At 54.2% G+C, this 21146-nt stretch overlaps 1 protein-coding gene across 5 annotated transcripts in view; it reads left to right on the top strand.

Annotated features, from left to right (window-relative positions):
* Positions 1–18353, top strand: part of PCDHGC3 (protocadherin gamma subfamily C, 3) — a 37473-nt gene extending 19120 nt beyond the window's left edge. For 4 of the 5 annotated variants that reach the window (XM_017830388.1, XM_017830391.1, XM_017830386.1 and 1 more), the window contains exons 3-4: positions 11565–11653; positions 15821–18353. In XM_017830388.1, the coding sequence (XP_017685877.1) occupies positions 11565–11653; positions 15821–16047 (316 nt within the window). In that variant the 3' untranslated portion in view covers positions 16048–18353. The remainder of the gene's footprint in view (positions 1–11564; positions 11654–15820) is intronic. The other variant, XM_017830387.1, reaches the window with a different exon arrangement.
* The last annotated feature ends 2793 nt before the right edge of the window (positions 18354–21146 follow it).

Genomic DNA, 21146 nt, shown 5'->3' with positions numbered 1-21146 from the left:
TTTGCAAGCTCCATCCCCTTCCTAAGTGGGAGCAGCAGCGTGTGGAGTGGGAAGAGAGGGGACAGGAGGAGAGGCAGCCTCAGACTGTTTGTGGGGAGATGAACTATCATGGCATGTTAGTTCTGGTGCATGAGCCATGATGTTACCTCTGGGTGCCCATGACAGCCCCTGAAACAGCTGCTCTTAGAATCACAGAATTATTTGGGTTGGAAGGGACCTTAAAGCTTATCTCATTCTTCGCCCTGCCGTGGGCAGGGACACCTTCCCCTAGAGCTCAGAGCCCCCTGTCAGTGCCTGTTGTGGCAGGGGATCCCATAGCACGGGCTAGACCCCTGGGTTTGGAAAGAGACTTCGCCCAGGCACAGGCTGGTGCTGAAAAACTGAAAAAAACTCAGTGGATTTGAATCCCTGCTGGTTTTCCCACTTGCCTGTGTCCCCATCTGCAGCGAAACAGCTCTTGCTGATGTTTTTTCCCCGGTTCCTTTCATCCTGTTATAAGTTAAATCAAGGGGATGTTTTTATTCTAAACCTGTGGGACAGTACTAAAGGATGGAAATAGAAAGTGCTCCCATATGTTCAGTGTCCAGCCCTGACATCTCTCTAGTGATCAAACAGGCAAATCCTGGAAAGCAGCCCACTCCCCTTTGTGCTCTTCCCGTGCTCTTCCCAGCGTTTTGATGCCTGGTGTGTGAATTCCCCAGGCTCTGGTTGGTAGTACAGTTATTAAAGAGGGGGCAAGGGCAGCTGCCTGAGCCTGTTGCTCTCTGTGAAATCCTGTACAACTGCTTCTCCTGCTGACAGGTGAACCTCTGAAGCACCAAGAGCTCTCTGAACTGCAGGGCTCTGCTGGGAGCTTGGGGAACACAGCCCACCTCTTAGCTGAAAAGGAAAAAAAGTGGGATGTGCTCTTAACTCTATTTGACCCAAATTAAACAGCAATACAAACACGGCAGCTTAGGCCAGTGGTTTGGATGGATCCCAGAGGGAGTCCAGCACTGACCCTAAGCCAGAAAACAAGCTTAAACCCATGTTGGGATTTCTCCCTTGCTGTCTCCATGGGAGCTGGAGAAGAAACAATCCTGTCTTAGCACAGCCCTGCCCATCAAAACAAATCCCACATGTCTCTGAGCACCTGGAACCAGGCAGAACAGGGAAAGCTCAGTAAGACAGGTACTGGCTCTTGATCTCGAACGTTGTTGCTACGGGACAACAAAGGGAATCTGCTCTTTGTTCTGAAACGAGGGAGGGGAGCTCTGGTGCACATGCTCAGGAAATAGGAGCTCAGACAGTCTGCTCTGAAAATATGGTAGGGAGGCAGACCTGAGCAAAGCAATTCTGAATTAATCTTGTTTGGGAAAAACAGGAGGATAGATTAATTTAATGATGTTTGTGTTTTGTTTTCTAAGAAAACAAAGCACCCGTGCTGTCGCTGGGCAAATGTAAATGAATCCAGGCTGATTCCGAGCAGCAGATGCCACTCCCAGACAAATCAGATCAGGGGCTGAAGTGGAGATTACAACAATGAATTGTCCAATGAGGAGTAAATGTACAGTCCAGCATCGTGGCAGGATATCCCTGTGGGATCATCAGTGTGGGATTTCCCTGCGAGGAGGGGGGATCGTGTATGGGGGAGAACACAGACTGGTACGAGGGACCCATCTTGTTGTTTTGGTTTGGGGTTTTTTGTGCCTTGCACATTCATGGTGCTTACCTGACCCCAGCTGCTCTTTGTTTTGATCTCTGTGTGATGGTTTGTTCAGGAAAACACCTGGCTGAAGTCAGGATTTCCTTCCTGGAGGAGTGGGGAGGGCTCTGTGTCGCTCCCAGGTGGGCACAGGAGGGTGGGAAGAGCCGGTATGTCCTGGGCATCTTGTGGGAGGAGTGAGGACAATTCTGGGCTGTATGGACAGGCTGGAAGGACATACAACCCCGGGCAGAAGACACCCCAGAGAGTGTGGCAGGGTACTCCCCAGGAGGTGGGAAGCTGTGTGAATATCCCCAGCAACCCCAGAGGAGGGAGGAGCACAGCATGTAAAGCAGATACAGAGTGCCATTTCACACCCCCTTCTACTTATCTTCTCCAATCCTGAATCTCCCTTTGTTAATGCTTCCCAAAGCTGTTGCTGGCCAGGCTTCCCCTCCCAGGCTGAACACAGCCAATAGTGATGTTCACTTCACTTGCTCATTAGGCAGCATCTCAGCTGCTTTGTCTGACCCCGTCCATCATTCCCCCCCATGCCCAAGGGGTTTGGGGCTGACAGTGGAGATGCTGCAGCAGTGCCCACAGGAGAGCTGGGAAGGAAAAGAGGAATTTTTTTTCATTCTTTATTTTGTTTTCATGCAAGAACTCCGGGAGTTGGTCTTGCAGGACTAACCACAGCCTGCCTGTGTGTGCTGGGAGACAGGGAGGGGAGTAAAGGCGTCCCAAGAAGCTCTCAGGAGCATTCTTGGGGCTCAAAGCAAGTAAGACCAAGGGGGGGATTGTGGTGTGGTTTTGGGGTGCTCAGGATGTCCTACATGTCTGGGTGGGACATCACAGAGCAGGCAGCAACTGGAACCAGAGGATGAGACAGAGGGAGACACGGATGTTCGTGGGCTTACACAGCACGGGGGTGGATACCCAGCACAGAGACAACTGGCCACAACTGCAGGCTTTACCCACATCCTTCCTAAAAATAAACACTTGCTAACCCAGGAGCCACAGGGATGTCTGTGGGTGTTGTAAACCTCTAGGAATTTACGTTGTGAGCTTGTGTTGTGTTCTAGTGGAGCCAGCAGCAAGCGAAATGTTTACTCCAAAGCACATGCACAGGGCCACCAGTGGGGCTGTCCAGGTAAACACTGAACCCTTTACCTTCTGCTCATTCATGGAAAACACGTGGAAACATGCCAGGGCATATGCCAGGCAGAGGTGCTGGACAAGCTGCAGCTTCTCATTGTGGGGGGCAAGAGGAGCAGCAGAGAGAACGGCCACTGTGGGAAGTTTAGGAAATAATTATAATCCTCAGGTTTCCATCCCAAATGCGCCCAAGGGTTGAAGCCAGCAGTGATGTTTGCTTTGCCTGGTGTGGTCCCACATGTTTTGCTGGTGAATTAGAAAGATCTTTGGGCTGAAATTCCCGCTTCTTCTGACTGGGTTGTTTTTGCCTGCCTGTTCAGTGTTGAGTATTTAGTGACTCCTCCCCAGCTCCTGCAGCATGTGGAGTGTGGGGCTGCTCTAAACTGCCACCCCAAGGTCCTGGGAAGGTGTGAGTGGAGCCCTGCAGCCTGAAAAATCACAGCAGCCTCTGGAGATCCCTTTGAGGTCATTTGGGGGAACAGCCATAATCAAACTTACAGTGCTCTCCTAGATTGAGAGCTGCTGTGCTTTGTGGGGCTGTGGATCTCTGAGTGCAGGAGGAGTCGTGCCAGTGAAGGAGCTCGGCTCTGAAGGGAGGGTTTTCCCCCCTGCCAAAGCCTCTGGGGCTGTGGAGCTCAAATCACCAGCTTTTGTCAGGTCCTGGGGAGCCTGGGAGAGAACTTGCCTTTTTGGGGAGTATTTGAAGTGGTTGTTCATGCCTGATGATGCAGCCCCCAGCCTGTTTGTGTGACTTGCTCAGCAAACAGCTCGGAGGGAGCCACAGAAACAACAGCCAGATGGTTCTCTCTGTCAAGTCTGGTGTTGCCCTGGTGGGTCCTGAAACAGGAAAGGTTGAAGACCACTCAAAGGGTCATGGTTTTGAGGTGCTGGAGCATCTCCAGAGAAGGAAACAGAGCTGGGGATGGGTCTGGAGCATCGGGAGCAGCTGAGGGAGCTGGAGGTGCTCAGCCTGGAGAAAAGGAGGCTCAGGGGAGACCTTATAACTCTTTAAAACTCTCTGACAGGAGAGTGCAGCCAGGTGGGGGTTGGTCTCTTCTTGCAGGTAACAAGCAACAGGACAAGAGGGAACGGCCTCAAGTTGCACCAGGGAGGGTTTATGTTGGATATTAGGGAAAGTTTCTTCCCTGAAAGGGTGGTCAGGCACTGGCACAGCTGCCCAGGGCAGTGGTGAGTCACTGTCCCTGGAGGGATTTAAAAGCTACGTGGATGTGGCATCTGGGGACAAGGTTTAGTGGTGGCCTTGGCAGTGCTGGGTTAATGGTTGAACTCAAATCTTAGAGGACTTTTCCAACCTAAACAATTTTGTGATTTTGTGACTGGGTTTTCCTATCAAACACTGCAGAGAAAACGCTGCTTTAAAGGACTGTGAGGCTGCTCAGAGCCTGGCTTTGGTCTGAGCAGGGGCTGCAGCCTCGTGGTGCAGTGTTGGAGTGGGTTTGGGGTGCTGGGACAGGCAGGAGCTGTTTTGATGCTGGGAGCAGGACTTGTCTCTGGATTATTGCTCTCCTTCCCCCTCTTCCTACGGAGCTGAGCTGATCCTGGGACTGGAAGCTAAAGGTTTTGTAGTGATATGTCCTGGTCCCAACCCCACCTCCCCTTCCACATTCAAGAGACCACAGAGCTGGTCCCCCATGCCACCTGTGAGCACTCCTGTATGCAGGCTCCACCCTTTTGTCTGTTAACAGCCCAAATCTCAGCAGATTCAGTATTTGGGCTTCTTTCTACACCACGTAGCCCTTTTCTGCTGAGTGTTTCTTCCCTTTGTTTCTTTCCCTCATTGACCATCCTGGGCCCATAAATCCCTTTATCTTCATTTGTCATGGCCACTGAAGTCTGAGCCAGCTCGATCCTGCCAAGTGGGGCAAAAGCTGTAAAATCTTTTATGGAGAAAGGGAAATATCCAAGCAATTGGGATGCATTTCTCATTCTGGAGAGCCCTCAGAATATCAGGAGTTTCATCATCGGGGTTTTATGCATAGAAATGCTATTTTAGGTAATTTAACAGGTGCTACATGTATTAGTTTAATTTTTCTCCCTCCATCTGCTTCCTGCACAGCTGAGCACGTGCCATGGCCGGCTGCAGAGCCGATGGATCCAACAAACAGGCACAACAACCTTTCCAAAGAATTTCTCAAAATATCCTTCCTGGCGGGTTTGGGACACTGGTGGCTGTAGGATGGCCCAGGGGAAATAATGACTGATCTCAGCTCCATCTCCTTCGGGAGGGCTAGAAGAGTCCTCAGGAGGGGGGACCCTGCCTTGGTCCTCCTTTTAGAGACATTGTGGGCTTTTGTTCTGCCTCCATCCAGCAGAGCAGGTACATCCCAGCAGCTCCACTGGCTGGAAGTAAAGACTCTGTGGTGCTTTGGGAGGGTGGAAATATTCCCCCCCACACACACTTCCCCGCTAACATTTTCAGTCCCATCTTTGCAAAGTCACGATCTTAAAGCTGGGCCTCCTCCAGGCTCTCTCCAGCCCCTGTAATTGCATTACAGAAGTGGATGGGAATGTGTGGAGCCGGGGGAGCGTGGGGGAAGGGCTGGCAGCATCCTCTGTCAGGGAAGGGAAAAGGACGGGAAACTGGGGCAATTTTGGAGCCGACTCCGTTTTTTTCAGAGGCTGGGGGAGGGTGGTGGGCTGTGGGATGCTGACATGGGAAGCAGGACCGAGGGATGCTCGCCCCGGGGCTGTGTCCCCAGCCAGGGGCTGTGTCCCCACATGCCTTGAGTGCAGCACGGGCTCAGCACCGGCAGGGCCGGGTCTGTTCCCTCTCACTTGTCACTTGGCCAGCCTGGGAACACGCGGGCTGAGATTTTACTGCTGCTGCTGCCTCCGGCTGGAGCTGTGTGTGGGAGGCAGCAGGGGGGGGATGGGGACAGCTTGGAGGAAGCTGGGAGAGAGGAAAGAGCAGTGCAGGGGGGCTTTGACAGGGGGGCAGCCCGGGGGGAGCAGGTACTGCCTGGGAATGGGGCTGGAGGAATGGGCTTGAATGTACCTCTGGCTCTGGGAACTGGATGACAAGGGGAGGGCAGGATGTCTGGGGGAGGTGATGGGAGGGTGGGAGCAGCATCCGGAGCTGGGGTGCAAATGGGAGTGAAAAGGGGAGAGACTGGGAGGAGAAGCAAATCCCAGTCACCCCTCCCTGGAGTGGGGAAGCCTGGGAGCAGCTTCTCGTGGGGTTTGGGAGGGGCTGGCTGGAGGGCCACTGCTATAGGAGCCAGACAGCCCCAAATAAGAGAGGAGGGAGGATGCTGAGGGTGTCCCGGGAAAATCCCCAGCACTGCCCACAGCCCTGACAGACGTCTCAGAGTGCCAGGGTCTAATCTGCAGGGCACTGAGCTGCCCTCTGCGTCCCTTGGGGCTCTTACAGCACTGCTCTGGCATGAATAAACTTTTCCAGTTTGTTGTGGCACTGCTACGGGCTCGTGTTACCAGCTGCAGAGCAAGGAAAACAATTTTTCAGGAATCCATGGGGCGGTTGTGCAAATAAATGTTTGGAAGGCCTTTGGCTGCCATAGTGACGAGCTCCATGGCAACCCTGCAAGGAAATGAATAATTCCCTGCTCAAAGTGGAATAATTCCTTGCTGGAAGTGGAAGATAAAAAGGGACCTGATGGCTGAGGGTGCTGCAAAATAGATGATCAGCAAATCACCCAGGTGCACCCATCAGCGGGGTGCTTGTGAGAGCCCTCAGTAATGGGGCAGAGTTGGGATGCAGGAGGGATGCAGTGGGGCTGTGTCAGGGCCTCCACATAAGCCTTTTGTCTCGGTGTTCCCTGATTTCCATGTAGCCACGTTTATTGAAGGCATGTGCAGGTCGTGCATGGGCTGTACCTGCCTCTGCTGACACAGCTCTGTCTCCACCATGCCCTGAGCCCCTTAAGATGCTGCACCCCTGGGTTTGTCTCAAATATGGATTTGATTCCTCCTCTCCAGCTCTGGCTATGCTGGAAGCGTTCCCAAAAATGAAAGCCAGCTCTTTTCTGAGCTTTGAAGTGTGGAGTAGAACTGAACAGAGAAAAAAAAAAACCCTATCCCATGGGGGATGGGTTTTTAGAAAAAAAAAAAAACCAACCCTATTGAGTCAATGGCATTTGTATTAAAAACAGCGAGTCCTTGGAGTCATTTCCATAGGAATCAGCCCTCCCATTCCGGGCAGGCTCCCTGCAGCAGCATCCAAGGCTGCAGCTGAGTGGGGAGCAGTGTGAGAAGGGGGGGTTCTGGGGTCTGCCCACCCCAGGAAAGGGAAGCAGGGCAGGGCAGGCTGCCTTCTGTTGAATCAGTGATTCACAGCTGTGACTCACAGCCCCATCCTATAGTCATGGAAAACAGCCAGGTCTGGCCATCAGCTGTGTGCCTTTTCCACTGAGAGAAGTTATTTTTGGGTGTTTTTAGATTACAGCCCTTGTATTTTTTTTTTTCTGTGCCTCTGAATTCTGGATGATTGCACTGCAACTAATTGAGGCACTTGAATTTCCTGCTTAGAGAAATGAGCTCAATGCCATTTTTTTGCAACTCTAAGGCATTTCTAAAATAGCTTTTCTGCGTGGCGTCATGGGGAGCAGGCACACAGCTTTGGGGCTCTTTGTGCTGAATTTGGGAGCACTGGGTGCAGGAAGGTTGCAGAAAAGGATGTGGGGGCTGTCAGCTTGAACATGAGTCACCAGTGCACCCTTGCTGTGATGGAGACTGGCTGGGTTTACTGGTAAGGTTGAAGCCAGCAGGTCAGGAGAAGAGATGGTTGCCTTCAATTTGGCACTCACAGGTCCACACCTGGAGCACTGTGCCCAGTTTTGGGCATAGCTTTGGGCTCCCCACTGCAACAAAAACGGGGCCATGTGGGAGCCACCAAACTGATCCGAGCGCTGGAGCCCAAGGCAGGGAGGGAGGGGCTGAGAGAGCTCCTTCAGCTTGGAAGTGTGAGAGCTGGGAGCACTAAATGATCCTTAAGGTCCCTTCCAACCCAAATCATCGTAGGATTCTATGATTCATGGCCCTCTCCAGTGTGATTTTGTGATCCCACAGGACAGTAAGGGGATGTAGGGCTTTGTCTGTCCCCCTCACAGTGGGGTATTGACATAACACAGGGACTGGAGAAGCTCATCACAGAAGTTCACAGCGGGTCTGAAATCTGCCCATCCTCTGGAGGTGACCTGAGCTGGCTGGTGATGCACAGCCACCCCTCCCTGGGGCACACAACTCTAACCCAAGAGCTCAGAACAACCTGAGCAAAATCCACACATTTCTTGGTGCTGCTGCTCCCCCTGTGCTGTGCACTGGAGGGGTTGGGCCGTGTCCCTCAGCCCCTGCCAGGCTGCAGGGACCAACCACCACCCTTCATCCCTGCCTTTCCAACCCGGCCCTGCCCAAGTGTGGTGCTCAGTGGTGCCAGCTCTCCTGTCTGTGCCTGCATACAGCCCTGGGGCCAAGGTTGTTGTGGTGGGGGAGTGAGGACCAGCTGGTGAGGGAGCTTAGTGAGGTCTGGGGTCCTGGTGCAGGTGAATGCCCTGAGTACAGAGTGAGCCTTTCCCTCCGTGCATTCCCACTGTCATAGGGCACAGAGGATGGGTTTGACAGGAGGCAGGAAGAACTTCTGTCCAGGGGAGCCTGTTGCCTGAAGGAGGGGTGGGAGAGGAGAGAAGTCTTTTGGGAGGTGGAAAATGTGATGCCACATCAAAGAGAGAGTTGAACTTGGGCCTCTAATTTCAAAACAGAGTTCAAACCACCGGAATGTTACAGTCACAAAAATCCCAAAATGTATTTGGCACTTCCTTTTGCTTTCTCTTCCCCCATCCCTGGGTGCCACCATCATACTGGGGAAGCTCCCAGAGCCAGGACCAGCACCTAGGAGGCTCAGGGTCGTTTCTGGACAGCTTTCCTGCAGCCCTGAAAAGCCTGGGAACCTCAGCTTCCAGTGGGGGGTGGGGCAGGAGCTGCTGGGGTTAACTTGTGGCTGAATGTGTTGTGGTTTGCCATGGAGTGCAGGTTCCTAAGTCCTTTATTGGATCTCGCCCAGGGCTCTTTCCCAGCCCTGTTTGTGACATTAACGGGTCACTGCAGCCCCAGGGCTGTCCCCACCTTGTCCTCACTGCCTGCATGGCACTGGCAGGACACTGAGGGCAGGGCAGAGGGACCGACAGCCGAGGATTCTCAGCCCCACCGTCACGCAGGCGCTGGAATCAATCAGGGAGGCGGGCACACCTCATTTCTGGCCTCCTTGAAACTGTGCCACCACACACGGCGCTCAGGAGGGATATAAATAGTGCTCAGGACGCCCTGGGATGCGGCAGACAGCAGGTATTTCAGGAGTGATGCTGCTGGCAGGGTCGTGCCGGGGCAGCTTCTGCTACATTAGTGGTTATTTGCATCCTCTGAAGATGGACGGGTGTGAGCACAGCGGCTGGGCATGGATCAGCCAGGGGATACAGGAGGTGTTGTGTGGTCCTGGCACAGGTCCTGCATGTCTTTGGACAAGTTGCTGAAGACCAGATTTTCCACAGAGTGCCTGTGACAGCCCCCCCCCCCATCCTTACAATCGGATATTGTGTTTCAAAGGGGGTTTGAACATATATTATAGAATCCCAGAATGGTTTGGGTTGAAAAGGACCTTAAAGATCATCTCTTCCAACCCCACTGCCAGGGGCAGGGACACCCTCCATCAGCCCAGCTTGCTCTAAGCCCCATCCAACCTGGCCCTGGACACTTCCAGGGATGGGGCAGCCACAGCTTCTCTGGGCAACCTGTGCCAGGGCCTCCCCACCCTCACANCAGTTGGATATTGTGTTTCAAAGGGGGTTTGAACATATATTATAGAATCCCAGAATGGTTTGGGTTGAAAGGGACCTTAAAGATCATCTCTTCCAACCCCACTGCCATGGGCAGGGACACCTTCCACTTGCTCTAAGCCCCGTCCAACCTGGCCCTGGACACTTCCAGGGATGGGGCAGCCACAGCTTCTCTGGGCAACCTGTGCCAGGGCCTCCCCACCCTCACAGGGAACAATTTCACAGGGGCAGGGAAAGTTTGTGTGCATTCAAGGCTTCTCTCCTTGCAGAGAGGGATGCAGCTGGGCATGGAGCTGCCCACGCTGCAAGGTCACTGTGGCAGACACAACCTCCAAGGATGTGGCTGTGGGTCCATCCCAATTCCAAAATGTCCATATTGAGCCTGTTCTGTGTGTGAGGGCTGCAGCAGGCACAGGCAGCAGGGGCACTCGGGCAGTGGGGTGCTCAGCATGGCAGTGAGGAGCCCATCTGCTGCCCAGCACATGGCACTGAGTTGGCACCAACACTGCCCGTGTTGGCATTTGCAACATGTGGGGTGCTGAGCACTCGGGCAGGAGATCCCAGAGCTGGGGGTGTCAGCTTCTGGAGCATGTCTGAGCAGGAATTGGGGGTCTGAGTAGGGTTTTGGGGTCTGAGCAGGGCATTGGGTCTGAGCAGTGCTTCAGGGTCTGGCAGTTCCTGGGCATAGGGCTGGGAACACAGCGGTGGAGGAGGCCACTTCCATGCCCTGTAGCCTGGTGGTTTGAACACTTTCCTGGGAAATGGGCTTTCCAGTGCCCCCCATCTCACTTCAGGAGAGCTCCCAGCTGCAAGAGAACAGCAGCCCTCATTCCAAGGGAGCCAGCACACAGCCAAAGGGGCAAATTTTGGCATCCCAGTGGGTGGCAAGAACTGTAGGTGGTCAGAGCACTGAGCTGGGAGAGGAGGGAGAGGTGCTCTGAGTGATGAGGTCACTTAGGGACAGAGCAGAGGGGGACCCAGGAAGCTGGTGAGATGTTTAGGAAGTGTGGAGGCTCTGGAGGGGCTCTGTGAGCACAGCCCTGACCAGTGAGCAGTGGCTGAGCACAGCTGACACCTGGCAAAGATGAAAGCAGGGCTTGTTAGACTGCACACAGACTGCTGATTGTAACCTCAGTCACAAAACCTCCTTAGCCAAAGCCTGACAGCATCCCCTGAGTTTTCCCAGGCGGATCTGTGATGCTCAGCACCCCCATCAGCCAGTCCCAGGGAAACAAGGCAGGTGCCCACTTCCCTTCTCTCCTCTCCCTGTTGCTCCAGCCTCCCCAGTGCTGTTTGGTGCCAGCTCTGCAGAGCTGGCAGCTGATCTTGGACTCTGTTCAGAGCATCTTCTGTGGTGCTGGGCAGTTGGCTCCATGATGATCCCAAAGCCCACCGTGCCACGAGTTTTCTTACAAAGGAAGCTGCAGAATGGAGCTGTAGCCTGAAAGGTGCATCCACTCACACAGCCTGCAAGAGGAACAGAGGATCTGGTTGTACAAGGGTGCATACACCTCTGGGGATTTAGGACAGCAATTTTTATGATATTACAGTATATTTTTGGGAAGGGATTACATAATGTCCCTTAGCAGGGGTGTCAGAACCAGATGATCTTCTAGTTCACTTCCAACCCAGCCTGTTCTGTGATTCTCTGATTCTGTGTTGCTGGGATTTTGAGGTGAGGAGCTGCTGGCTGTAGCCTCTGAAGTCAGCAGGAGTTAGGTGGGTGTTGCTGGAAGCATCACTGAGTCCCCAAGTGCTTTTTGTGGTTATTCTTCAAAAGCCCAGTGAGGGATGGACACCTCTGAAACGGTCTTGACTCCTGAGTTTTATTTAATAGAAGGGTTTGAAGCATGCAGTGGACAAACCCCCTCCTCCAGACTGAACTGCAGTAACTTGCTGTTTGTTTTCTTTTCCCAAAGCTCCCAGAATGGAGAGGAAGCTGGAGCCTGGCCCAACAACCAGTTTGACACGGAGATGCTCCAAGCCATGATCCTGGCTTCAGCAAACGGTTGGTGTCCATCACGTGGGGGAAAACCACGACACTGCTCTTGCAGGGGCATCTTGGGTTCATGCTGTTAAATAAGATCCTGGTGGGACTGGTTTGTCTGGCTTCAAGAGTCCTTCTTCAACAGATCCCAAAGCTGGTGGGAAAGCACTGCAGAGGAGGGGGTCAGGAAGGATTCAGGCAGATTGCTGTAGACAGGGACACCTCTTCCACTCAAACTTTATTTCCCATGTACTGGGCAGAACGTCACCTGGCTCGTGATGTGGTTGTGTTACATGTGAGAGCCGGTCTTGAGGTGATCTTTTATAAACTACCTGGTTCCAGAAGGTCACACTAAAATGAAACTGCTGTGTTGCAACTTGCTGTGAGGTGAGGAGGTGGAAAGGCTGGATGTTCTGCATGTGGCAGGGCCAGGGAAACAGTAAATGCCTGAGTCAGTATTCCCAACAAACCTTGTGTCCAGAGGAGCTCCCCGGGTTCCTCTGCTGAGCCGTGAACTCACTAAGGTTTTCCCCACTGGCTGCTGCTGCCTCTTTGCAGTTGTAGTCACAGGGGGGTGGTTTGGGGTCATTTTGGGTCGGTTTGTTCTGGTTTATGGCTGTGTGGAAGTGGTGGGCAGGGAGGGTGTTCCCACACACCCACAGTCTCCATGGCTTTGAATAAAACAAGTACAATTATCACTCCGTGCAGCACCACAGATAAAGAGGCTGGTTTTCATACAGCCTTTATTTATAAATACCTCCGAGTCTTTCCCCCCTTGATTTAAAAATAGAAGCAACAGCACAGCCATTAAAACCCCGTGCAAAATGCTTAGGATGTTTCCTTTGAGCTGTTGGGAGGGAAGGAATCTGAGGGATGGCTTTGGAGTTGCTTTCTTGGAAAGCTGCTGCAGCTGAACTTTGCTGCTCCTCAGACACCAGGCAGCCTGGAGACAGCTGCCCTGGCTGGGGAAGGGGACGAAGGTCTGAGGCAAGGGAGTTGTTTACACTCCAGGGAAAGAAACAATGTGAAAATGTGTCTTTGCTCTGAAAAAAAAGACCATGGAAAAACAGCCTTTGGGGGTTGCACGTGGTTATCATCACCCAGGGCCTCCAGATCCGGTTTCCTTGCTGGCAAATAAAGCTGTTTTTTTCTGACTGCTGCTCCAGCAGTCCCCAGGATCAGAGCTGAGAGGGTCCCTTCCAAGTTAAGCACCGACTTCTATGGAGCCCCCGGAGCCCCATTTCAGCAAATCTCCCCCAGTTCATGAGTCTCAAACAGCCCTGACCTCTCCCACGGCTTCAGTCATCCCAGGGGGTTGATGTAAATCAGATCCATCCTCTAGATAATGGCTTTTCCTTATCCATGCTTTTCTTGCCCTTGCTCGTTCCTTTCTGTGCTGGATGGATGGATGGGGACACAGCACAAGTTTTTTCCACTAGCACAGTGTTTTCATGTCAGCCCTGCTCTCTGTCCTCTCTTTCTGCTCTCAGCAGGCTTTGATTAGGGGCAGCACTAATTGCCCATTAAACTTTGTGCTGCCCATCCTTGGCTGATGTTTCCTGGCTATTTAAATGATCCTTATCTCTTACTGAGCTCTCTGTTAGAGCTCCGGCGTGGCAGGTGGGACACAGTGACACACGTGATGCCCTGGATGCATCTGTACCCTGTGCCAGGTGTTATCCTTCACTTCAGCCAGAGGCAGAGCTGGCCCTGCCATAACCAGGCCTGTGTGATCCATCTGCTCCAAGGATTAAATGGTTAAATCACCCTCCCAAGTCAGAGTACCTGGGGAGCTGATTTCCCCACAGGGCTGTGACCTTCCTGTAGGGCTTCTGTCTCCCTTCCTGGGCATCCTTTCTTTGGATTTTCCTCCCTTGCAGCTGGGAATGACATGAAAAGCCAGTGTTTTTAGCAATCTGAATGGGCAGAAGCAGCTGCTAAGACATGCCAAGGAGCACAGATGCTCCAGGACACCAGACACTAAAGGGCAGACATCCTGTCCTTAAAATACTCTGGCTTCCAGTGGGAATTTATAGAGGTGCCATGAGATGGTGGGAGAGCAGACGGAAAGGCAGCCCGAGGAGATCCTTCTCCCCCTCAGGCAGGGCAGACACACTAAATTGGGGTCTCCTGAGAGCCCCACCAGCAGCTGCAGCAGCACGTGCTCCAGGGCTGCCTCTGGGGGATGGAGCCCTGAGCTGATTATTTTTGCTGAAGCCCAAATTCTTGTTTTCCTCCTCAGGACCGTTTGGGACAATGTCTGGCTGCTGGTAAAGGCTGAGCATGACCTTTCCAGCAACAAGAGCTGAAGTGCCTTGCTTGGCAAGAGCACCTCGGTGCCCATTTATAACCCTCTATTGTTCCTGTTCTCTCTTCTTTTCATCCTTAATGTCAGTGTTACCTAGAAACAGCCCTTCTCCCTTACCCGGGACCCACGGGCAGGCTGGGAACTTCACCAGTGGCTTTTTCTGCCTGGTGAAAGCTGTGCTGAGACTGCAAATTAATTCATGAGGACTTGAATGGTGCTGGCAGCCCCCAGCCCCTCCCTGCTCAGAGCCCTGGTCATCTGGGATGGCCCAAGAGGGACACAGGGCAGCAATACCCGGGGAGGAGAAAGTTTCCAAGTCCACCAAGCCTCTAACTGGGCTGTTTCCAGCTGGGACAGTCCAGAAAAAGCAATCTTCCTCATGGCTGGAGTCTGTAGTGCACCTGTGAGATAATCCCTGCACATCTCAGTCCTCTCATCCCATGGGGATCATTTGTAACACCCAATGGGTGTGGGGTTGAGTTGGTTGTTAATGAATTAAGCTCCTGCTTATAGACATGCATCTCCCCAGCCCAAGGTCTTCAAAGGCCTGCTGGGTCTGGAACCCATTTAATGGGGACTCTGGAAAAACCCTCCTGCAGTGAATTCTTCCCCAGGGGAAAGGGAAATGGCATTTCCCCGTGTTTGTGCCCCACGTCCCCCCACCCCAGTGCACAACATTGTGCCTGTTTTTGGCCTCGCTGTGTTTTTCCCTCCTCCTGCTCCAGCAGAGCAGCTGTAACTTTTCAAACTGCAGTTGCTTCATACTTCTGACCCCTGCGAGGGAATGTGTACACAGCCATGTTTCAGGGGGCTGGTGGGATGTGGGCCAGCTTTTTGTCCAGCTTTCTGCTTGGCTTAGTCACCCCCATCTGCTTAGGGGAAAGCAAAAGCAACACAGAGACGTGCACAGAGCTGATCTGGAGTGAGGAGAAACACGAGGGGACCAGCCCACCATCTCTGCTCGTTGTTTTTCGTTATTCCTGCAGTCTCTCTGCCTGTTAAAGGGGGGAGCAGCTTCCCTGGGCTCTGCCTTGGGCTCTTTGGGTGGCCTCGCTGGGTCTCTCCAGCCTCCCAGGAGAGCCTGTCCTTAGCCATGAGCACGAGGCACTTAAAGGCTGAGATGGGAACCTCTGATACAGAGACTGGGTTTTAGCAAATCATTTCTGAGCAGGGCTGTGCAAGGATCCCACCCTGAGCCCTGCACAGGCAGCTGCACCGGAGCAGATCAGGCAGCAGCTCATGGCAACAGCATCGCTTGAGCTTTACCATCCCCCCCTGCTCGTTTCTCCCCCTGCCTCCACGCATCCCCCACCTCCATCTGGTCTCCACCATCCAGCAGAGCCCCGGCATCCCGGGGGGGCCCTGAGCCCCTCCCCGCTCCTGCTTTCTCTCTCTCCGTGCTGGAGCTTTGCATAGCGACAGGAACGAACCTGCCTTCCCCTCCCCCTGCCCCCAGACCTGGACCATCAGCCGCTCTCTGGCGTGGATCTCCTTCGTGCTCGGCTTCCTAGAGCCATTTGGCGGTATTGCAGGGGAGAGATTGTCTTTCTCCTCTCCCGCGCCCTGCTCCCTGAATAAACCTGGCTGGAGAAACACCGGGGGCAGGGCTTTAAACGCGGTGGAAAAATAAATAAATATCGGATTTCCCTTAATGCATTACTGCCGATTGTGGCTGCACAGTATGTCTGGGCACTTTGGGGGGGCGGGAGGGTGTCTGTGCCGCACTCCCCGGCACGCACGGTGCGATGGTTGGCGGGACCCAGGTGTGGGTTTGGCAGTTTGATGCCCCGGGGGGGGGGCTGCCGGGGCTCGGGGTGGGCTCCGGCCGGCTTTAACAACGTGCCCTTGTCTTTGCCCCCTCCCTCTGGCGTTCCCCACAGAAGCTGCTGATGGCAACTCGACCCTGGGCGGCGGGAACGGCACGATGGGGCTGAGCGCCCGCTACGGCCCCCAGTTCACCCTGCAGCACGTCCCCGACTACCGGCAGAACGTTTACATCCCGGGCAGCAACGCCACCCTCACCAACGCCGCCGGCAAGCGCGACGCCAAGAACGCCGCCCCCGCCGCGGGCAACAAGAAGAAATCCGGGAAGAAGGAGAAGAAGTAGAGAAGAAGAAGAAGAAGGAGACCTTAGAGCTACAGGGCAGCCGGCTCCAGCACTCCCCCCAAAAAAAAAAAAAACCCACAGCCCAGGCCGGAGGACGAATGTGAATTTTTTATTTTTTTTTTGGTTTTTATTTTGTGATGCAAAAGTAGGAAATGCTGCGAATGTATCTCGTCATCATCAGGTCTGGGAGCAGGGACTCGCTGCTCTTAGACCTCGTGATGGAAACCAATCTGGAAGCTCAACCGAACACAAACAAGTGCCCTGTGAATAATGTTTTATACGATCCCTCGGGTATTAGGATATGCAAGGGCGGAAGGTCTTTTGCCACGTCTTTGGATCCGATTTGCTCCCAGGTAGTCCGAGGCTTTGTGCTCGGCTTTGCCCAATGTAAATAATTTTAACGTGGATCTTTTGATTTATGTAGCCCTTCAATCATTTTTTGTTTGGAATGGAAAAGGAAGTTCTTAGCTTAGAGCCCACGCTCCAGTTCTTCGCTCTTAAATTTTCCATTCATAAAATTCACCCCCCCCGCCCTGCCCCAGATAATGATAGTGATGGATTTTGGAATTTGGAAGTTGGTAGGGAGTGCTTCAGTTCCTGCTTACCTGTCACCCAGAAAAAAAAAAAAAACAACAAGTGTTTATATTGCATGAATCAAAGGGAATATGGCAAAGCTGCATCCTAAACATTTTTTTTCGTTTGTTTGGTTTTTTTTTTTAAAGTGTAACCACTAATGGCCTGAAATATGAGAAAGTAAAAAGCCCTCCCGCTGTGTGAGAGGCAGGGAATTGGATAGGGAGCGTTGCCGAGGTGTGCGGCAGCTGCCCCGGCGGTTCTAGGGGTCTCCGAAGAGCAGACACATCTCAAACCTTCTTTGCAGTAAATATTTATATGTACAGTCGATGTTCTTATGGAATTAAGGCTAAGAGAGCCTCGCTCCCCCGCGGCCAGGCGGGTGCCCGGCCGGGTCCCCCGCCCGAGGGGACACCCGGGGACGACGCTTCACGTCTGTGCACAGTGTCTGCATGCACGTCCCTCACCTCACACCTGCACTAGCGCAGTAGCTCCACACGGACCCGGAGAAGTCCTCGCATGCCCACACGCAGCGTGGTGTGAACGCGCCGGCAGCCGCCCGAGCCCCCGCGCCGGGGCTGCCTCGGGGGGAAGGGGTGGGAGGGGCTGGGGTGGGTCAGGCGGGGTGGGGAAACTCCTTGCTTCTTATTTGGGCCCCAAAAGGTAATTTTGGGGGGATAAGGCGGTTTTTTATAAGGCGGTTGTTTCGGGGGGTCTCGCCCGAAGGGGCGGGATCTGCAGAGCTGCCCGTGCATGGCTTTGGTGCAGAGTTGGTGATTGAGTAAGTGATGGTTGTTTTGGTGGCGTTTGGGGACCAGATTCAGAGAAGGGACCCAAAAGCAGGGGGTGATGCTGCAAAACTGGGGGCAATAACTGAGGGAATGTCAAATGGGACCGTGTAGGGCCAACCTGGAAGAAGTGATGCTCCCGCTGGCTTTGGGCTTTCCACCCCACGGAGAGAATCAAAGGATGAGGAATAGAGTTTCTCCACATGCCCATCATCCTTGCACCAGGCCAGCTTCCCATAGCAAAGCAGCTCTGAGCCCTCCAGGGAGGCAGAGGGGGGCTTTGTGTAGCCAGAGTGAGGAGGGGCTGTGGGGTGGCCAGGAAGGGGCCGCACCGAGTTTCCCAGGGGGTGTGTGTTGTTTTTTTCCTTTTTTAATCACTAACACGTAACTCACCCGAGCAGATCCAGCCCTCTCAGCCAGGCTCACCCTACCCCAGCCCCCTCCCCAAACCCAGGGCAGCAGGAGCATCCTCCGTGTCTCATCCGGATCCAGCCACCTCCAGCTCTGGCTGCACTGGGAACGGTTCCCACCCTGTCCCCTGCAGCTGCCACCTGCCCCCCCTTCCCTCTAGAAATGCTGTAGCTGAATCGTAGTCTTTATATTTTCTTTTTAATCTGCAATCTGAGGTAGCGTAGTGAGTGTCGTGTATTTAGTGGCGTGTTATTTTTAATTGCAGTAACTAACTTGTGGACATCAGTATTTTCAATTTTCTCTGTATCTTCTTTCCATGTGGTCTGTGCTCCGAGTGTACGTGAAATGAAAACACGTTTGCCCTTTCAATGTGTCTAATATTGAATTATACTTATATATTATATATATGCTTATATCCTTCTTATACCCATATAGACCAATGTCGATGTGTTACACGCAAGTTTTATACTCTAATATTTATATTGCTTTTTTTCTTTGGGAAAAAAAAATAATAAAATGGTTTCTTCTGAATAAGTGGTGTTTATTCCAGTGGGAGGAGGGAGGCAGGGATGGGGCCTGTCCATCCCATTTCTGCTGCTTCTGGTTGGGGTGGGAGGGATCAACCCCAGCCTGGCTCCAAAAGTGGGGATGGTCTTGGAGCACCCCAAATTTTATGTCCCTTAGGGCTGCTTTTGGGGCACCCCCATCCTCTGGTCCTCCAGGCCTTTGAGTGGTGGGTGACATGGCTGTGGGTCATGACTGAGGAGATGGTGGTGTCCACAGCTACAGCCCCTTCCCCACACCCAAGGGGATCCAATTGCCCCTCTCCATCACTGGCAGGGATCTGGTCACTGTTCCCCAGCCCCAAGGGGGTACAGAGGCCCCTCTCCATCACTGGCAGGGATTTGATCACTGTTCCCCAGTCCTGGGGGGATCTGATCATGCCTCTCCAGACCCAGTGGGGATCCATCCCATCACCTTCCCCATCACCAGCAGAGATCCACTCTCCCTTCCCCAAGCCCGGGATGATTCCCTGTTCGTGGAGCCCGGGCTCCCCTCTCTGTGCTTGAGGAGGGTGGATGGGAGGAGGGGTCAGGAGTTGTGACCAGAGCTCCCCGGCCAAGGAGATCCCCCCACCCTCTCCCTGTGGGGGGTCCAACACACGCTGAAGAAAAACATCCCGTGGCTCAGGGTGTCGTAACTGTGGAGGGAAAAATAAGCTGCTGCTGGCCAGATGTGAGGGGGAGGGTGGAGGAGGCGGGGGCAGAGCAGCCCCGAGAGACAGACAGACTGAGCCGGGGATGGGGGCGGGAGGCGGCTGGGGCTGGTCCCTGCTGTCAGCAGAGCACAGGAGGCTCCAGCTGAGCAGAGAACAGCTCCCCCTTCCTGTACTCCCATCCCTCCCTACCCATGTCTCCATCCAGGTGCAGCTCTGTGGCCTCCACCCGCTGCCCCCCAGCAGTCCCCGAGTCTGCCCTCACATACAGAGAGCGTCCCCCGAGCCTCCCTTGCTGACTGACAGACATTCCCCAAATCCCCCTGCACCCCACAGAGACCCCACTCCCCCCATCCTACTGCACTTCCACGGAGACCCCCGGAAATCCCCGTGCACCTCTCAGATGGACACCCCCCTCCCCAGATTCCCTTGTAGCCTTCAGCCCTCCTCTCCTCCCCGTGCACATGGGGACAGTCCTGGTCACACACACGTGTGCACCCCCGTGGGAGGGGGTTCCAACCAGAGCATCCTCCTTTGGGGCAGGCAGTTCCAGACCACAGGGGAGGCCACAGGGTCAGGGTGGTGACAGGTGGGGACCCACCTGGTGCTGTGGGGCCCCTGTGACATCGTGCCCTCTGCCCCCAGCCCAGGAGCTGCTGTCCCTTCCACACAGGATCACCTGGAGCACAGTAGGGGCAGCTCAAGGAGGGTGATGGTGGGGATCAATCACAGCGACCCACAGCTGATGGGGAGCAGGGCTGAGCACTTCCAGGTGCCACCTGCGGGCTGTCCCCACTACCTGCCCATCCCAGGGCACTGGGCATCGCTGCCCTCTTTGCTGGTGATGCCACTGGGCACCTAGAGCCTGGTGGTGGGGGCTGTGGGTAGGGGAGGAGAGGATGGTCACCACTGGTGGGGAACAGAGGCTTTGCAGAGCTGTGGTTTGAGGAGTCGCAGCCTCCCCGGTGCCCTGAGCCCCACGGTGTCCCCGTGTCCCCAGCTGCGGGTGTCGGTGGAAGGATGTGTGCAGAGGAGGCACGCTGAGTTTCGTTTCCTTTCTCTCTCGCACTAAAATCACCCCAGGGCAGTGCGAGAGCCGGGAAGGGAAAGGCACAGCCACAGACCTGGCCAATTAGCGCTGATGAAGGAAACCCGGTCAGCCGTGCTAATTAACGGGGACACGCGGCAGCAGGAACACGCTCGTTCCAGCCCAGCGAGCAGAGGGAGGAGTTGCCGAGCTGAGGTGCTGAGACAAGGGAGGCCGGCAGAAACACAGCCCCGATCATAGCCCTGATGAAAAGGCTGCAAATAGGGTGGCAAAACGGAGCCCCCGGCAGCTGCTGGGGCTGAGACACCATCAGGGGATTAGAGGCATCGCCCCCGGGCCTTGGAAAGGAGGGGACGGTCATGGATGCGGGATGGGAATGAGTGGGAAGTGTGTGGGGGGTCTTTCACCTCCAGCCATTGGAAGGACTGAGGGACTCTCTTAACTGCTGTGGGGCCATGGGTTACAGCCCCTGGTGTGGGGTGTGAGGGGCTGTATCCCCCCCAAACCAGGTGTGCCTGGTGTGGGGGTGTGTGTGTGTGTTCACCAGCAAACTCTGAGGTGACCCAGTCACCAAGCAGAGGGGGACCTTGTATCTGGGCCAGGGTATCCATCCTAGAATACTCTGAACATGCCTCAACAGCCAGAAGGGGCTCGTGTCCTCCATCCCATTGCCCTCCTGCTTCTCCTCCTCCTTCATCTCCTTCTTTCCCCCACTCTGGGATCAGCTCAGCACCTTTTCTCCCCCTCCCTGCTGTCCCTTGTCACCCTCCCAGGTGACAACCATGGCATGGGACCAAGGGAACCCCAGGCTGCTCCACAGGCAGCAGAGCTGGAAGCTCTTGCTGGTCCAGGAACAGGTCCCACAGTGGTGGAGACGCCCCTTGTCCTTTCACTGGGGATTGTCCCCAGCTCACCTCCTGCTCCTGGCAGGGCTGGAGCATCCAGATGCCAAAAGCAGTGATGGCCCCGTGTCACCAGCTTGTAGGGCCCTTGTTCACAGCAGTCACTTTTTGGGACCAATTGACCTTGAAAATCAAACCAAAACAACAACAGAAAAAAAAAA

Source organism: Lepidothrix coronata, unplaced genomic scaffold (assembly GCF_001604755.1).
Source record: "Lepidothrix coronata isolate B3197 unplaced genomic scaffold, Lepidothrix_coronata-1.0 Scaffold178, whole genome shotgun sequence".
Classification (NCBI taxonomy): domain Eukaryota; kingdom Metazoa; phylum Chordata; class Aves; order Passeriformes; family Pipridae; genus Lepidothrix; species Lepidothrix coronata.
The sequence above is the reverse complement of the archived record's forward strand: the minus strand, read 5'-3'. Positions and strand labels throughout refer to the sequence as shown.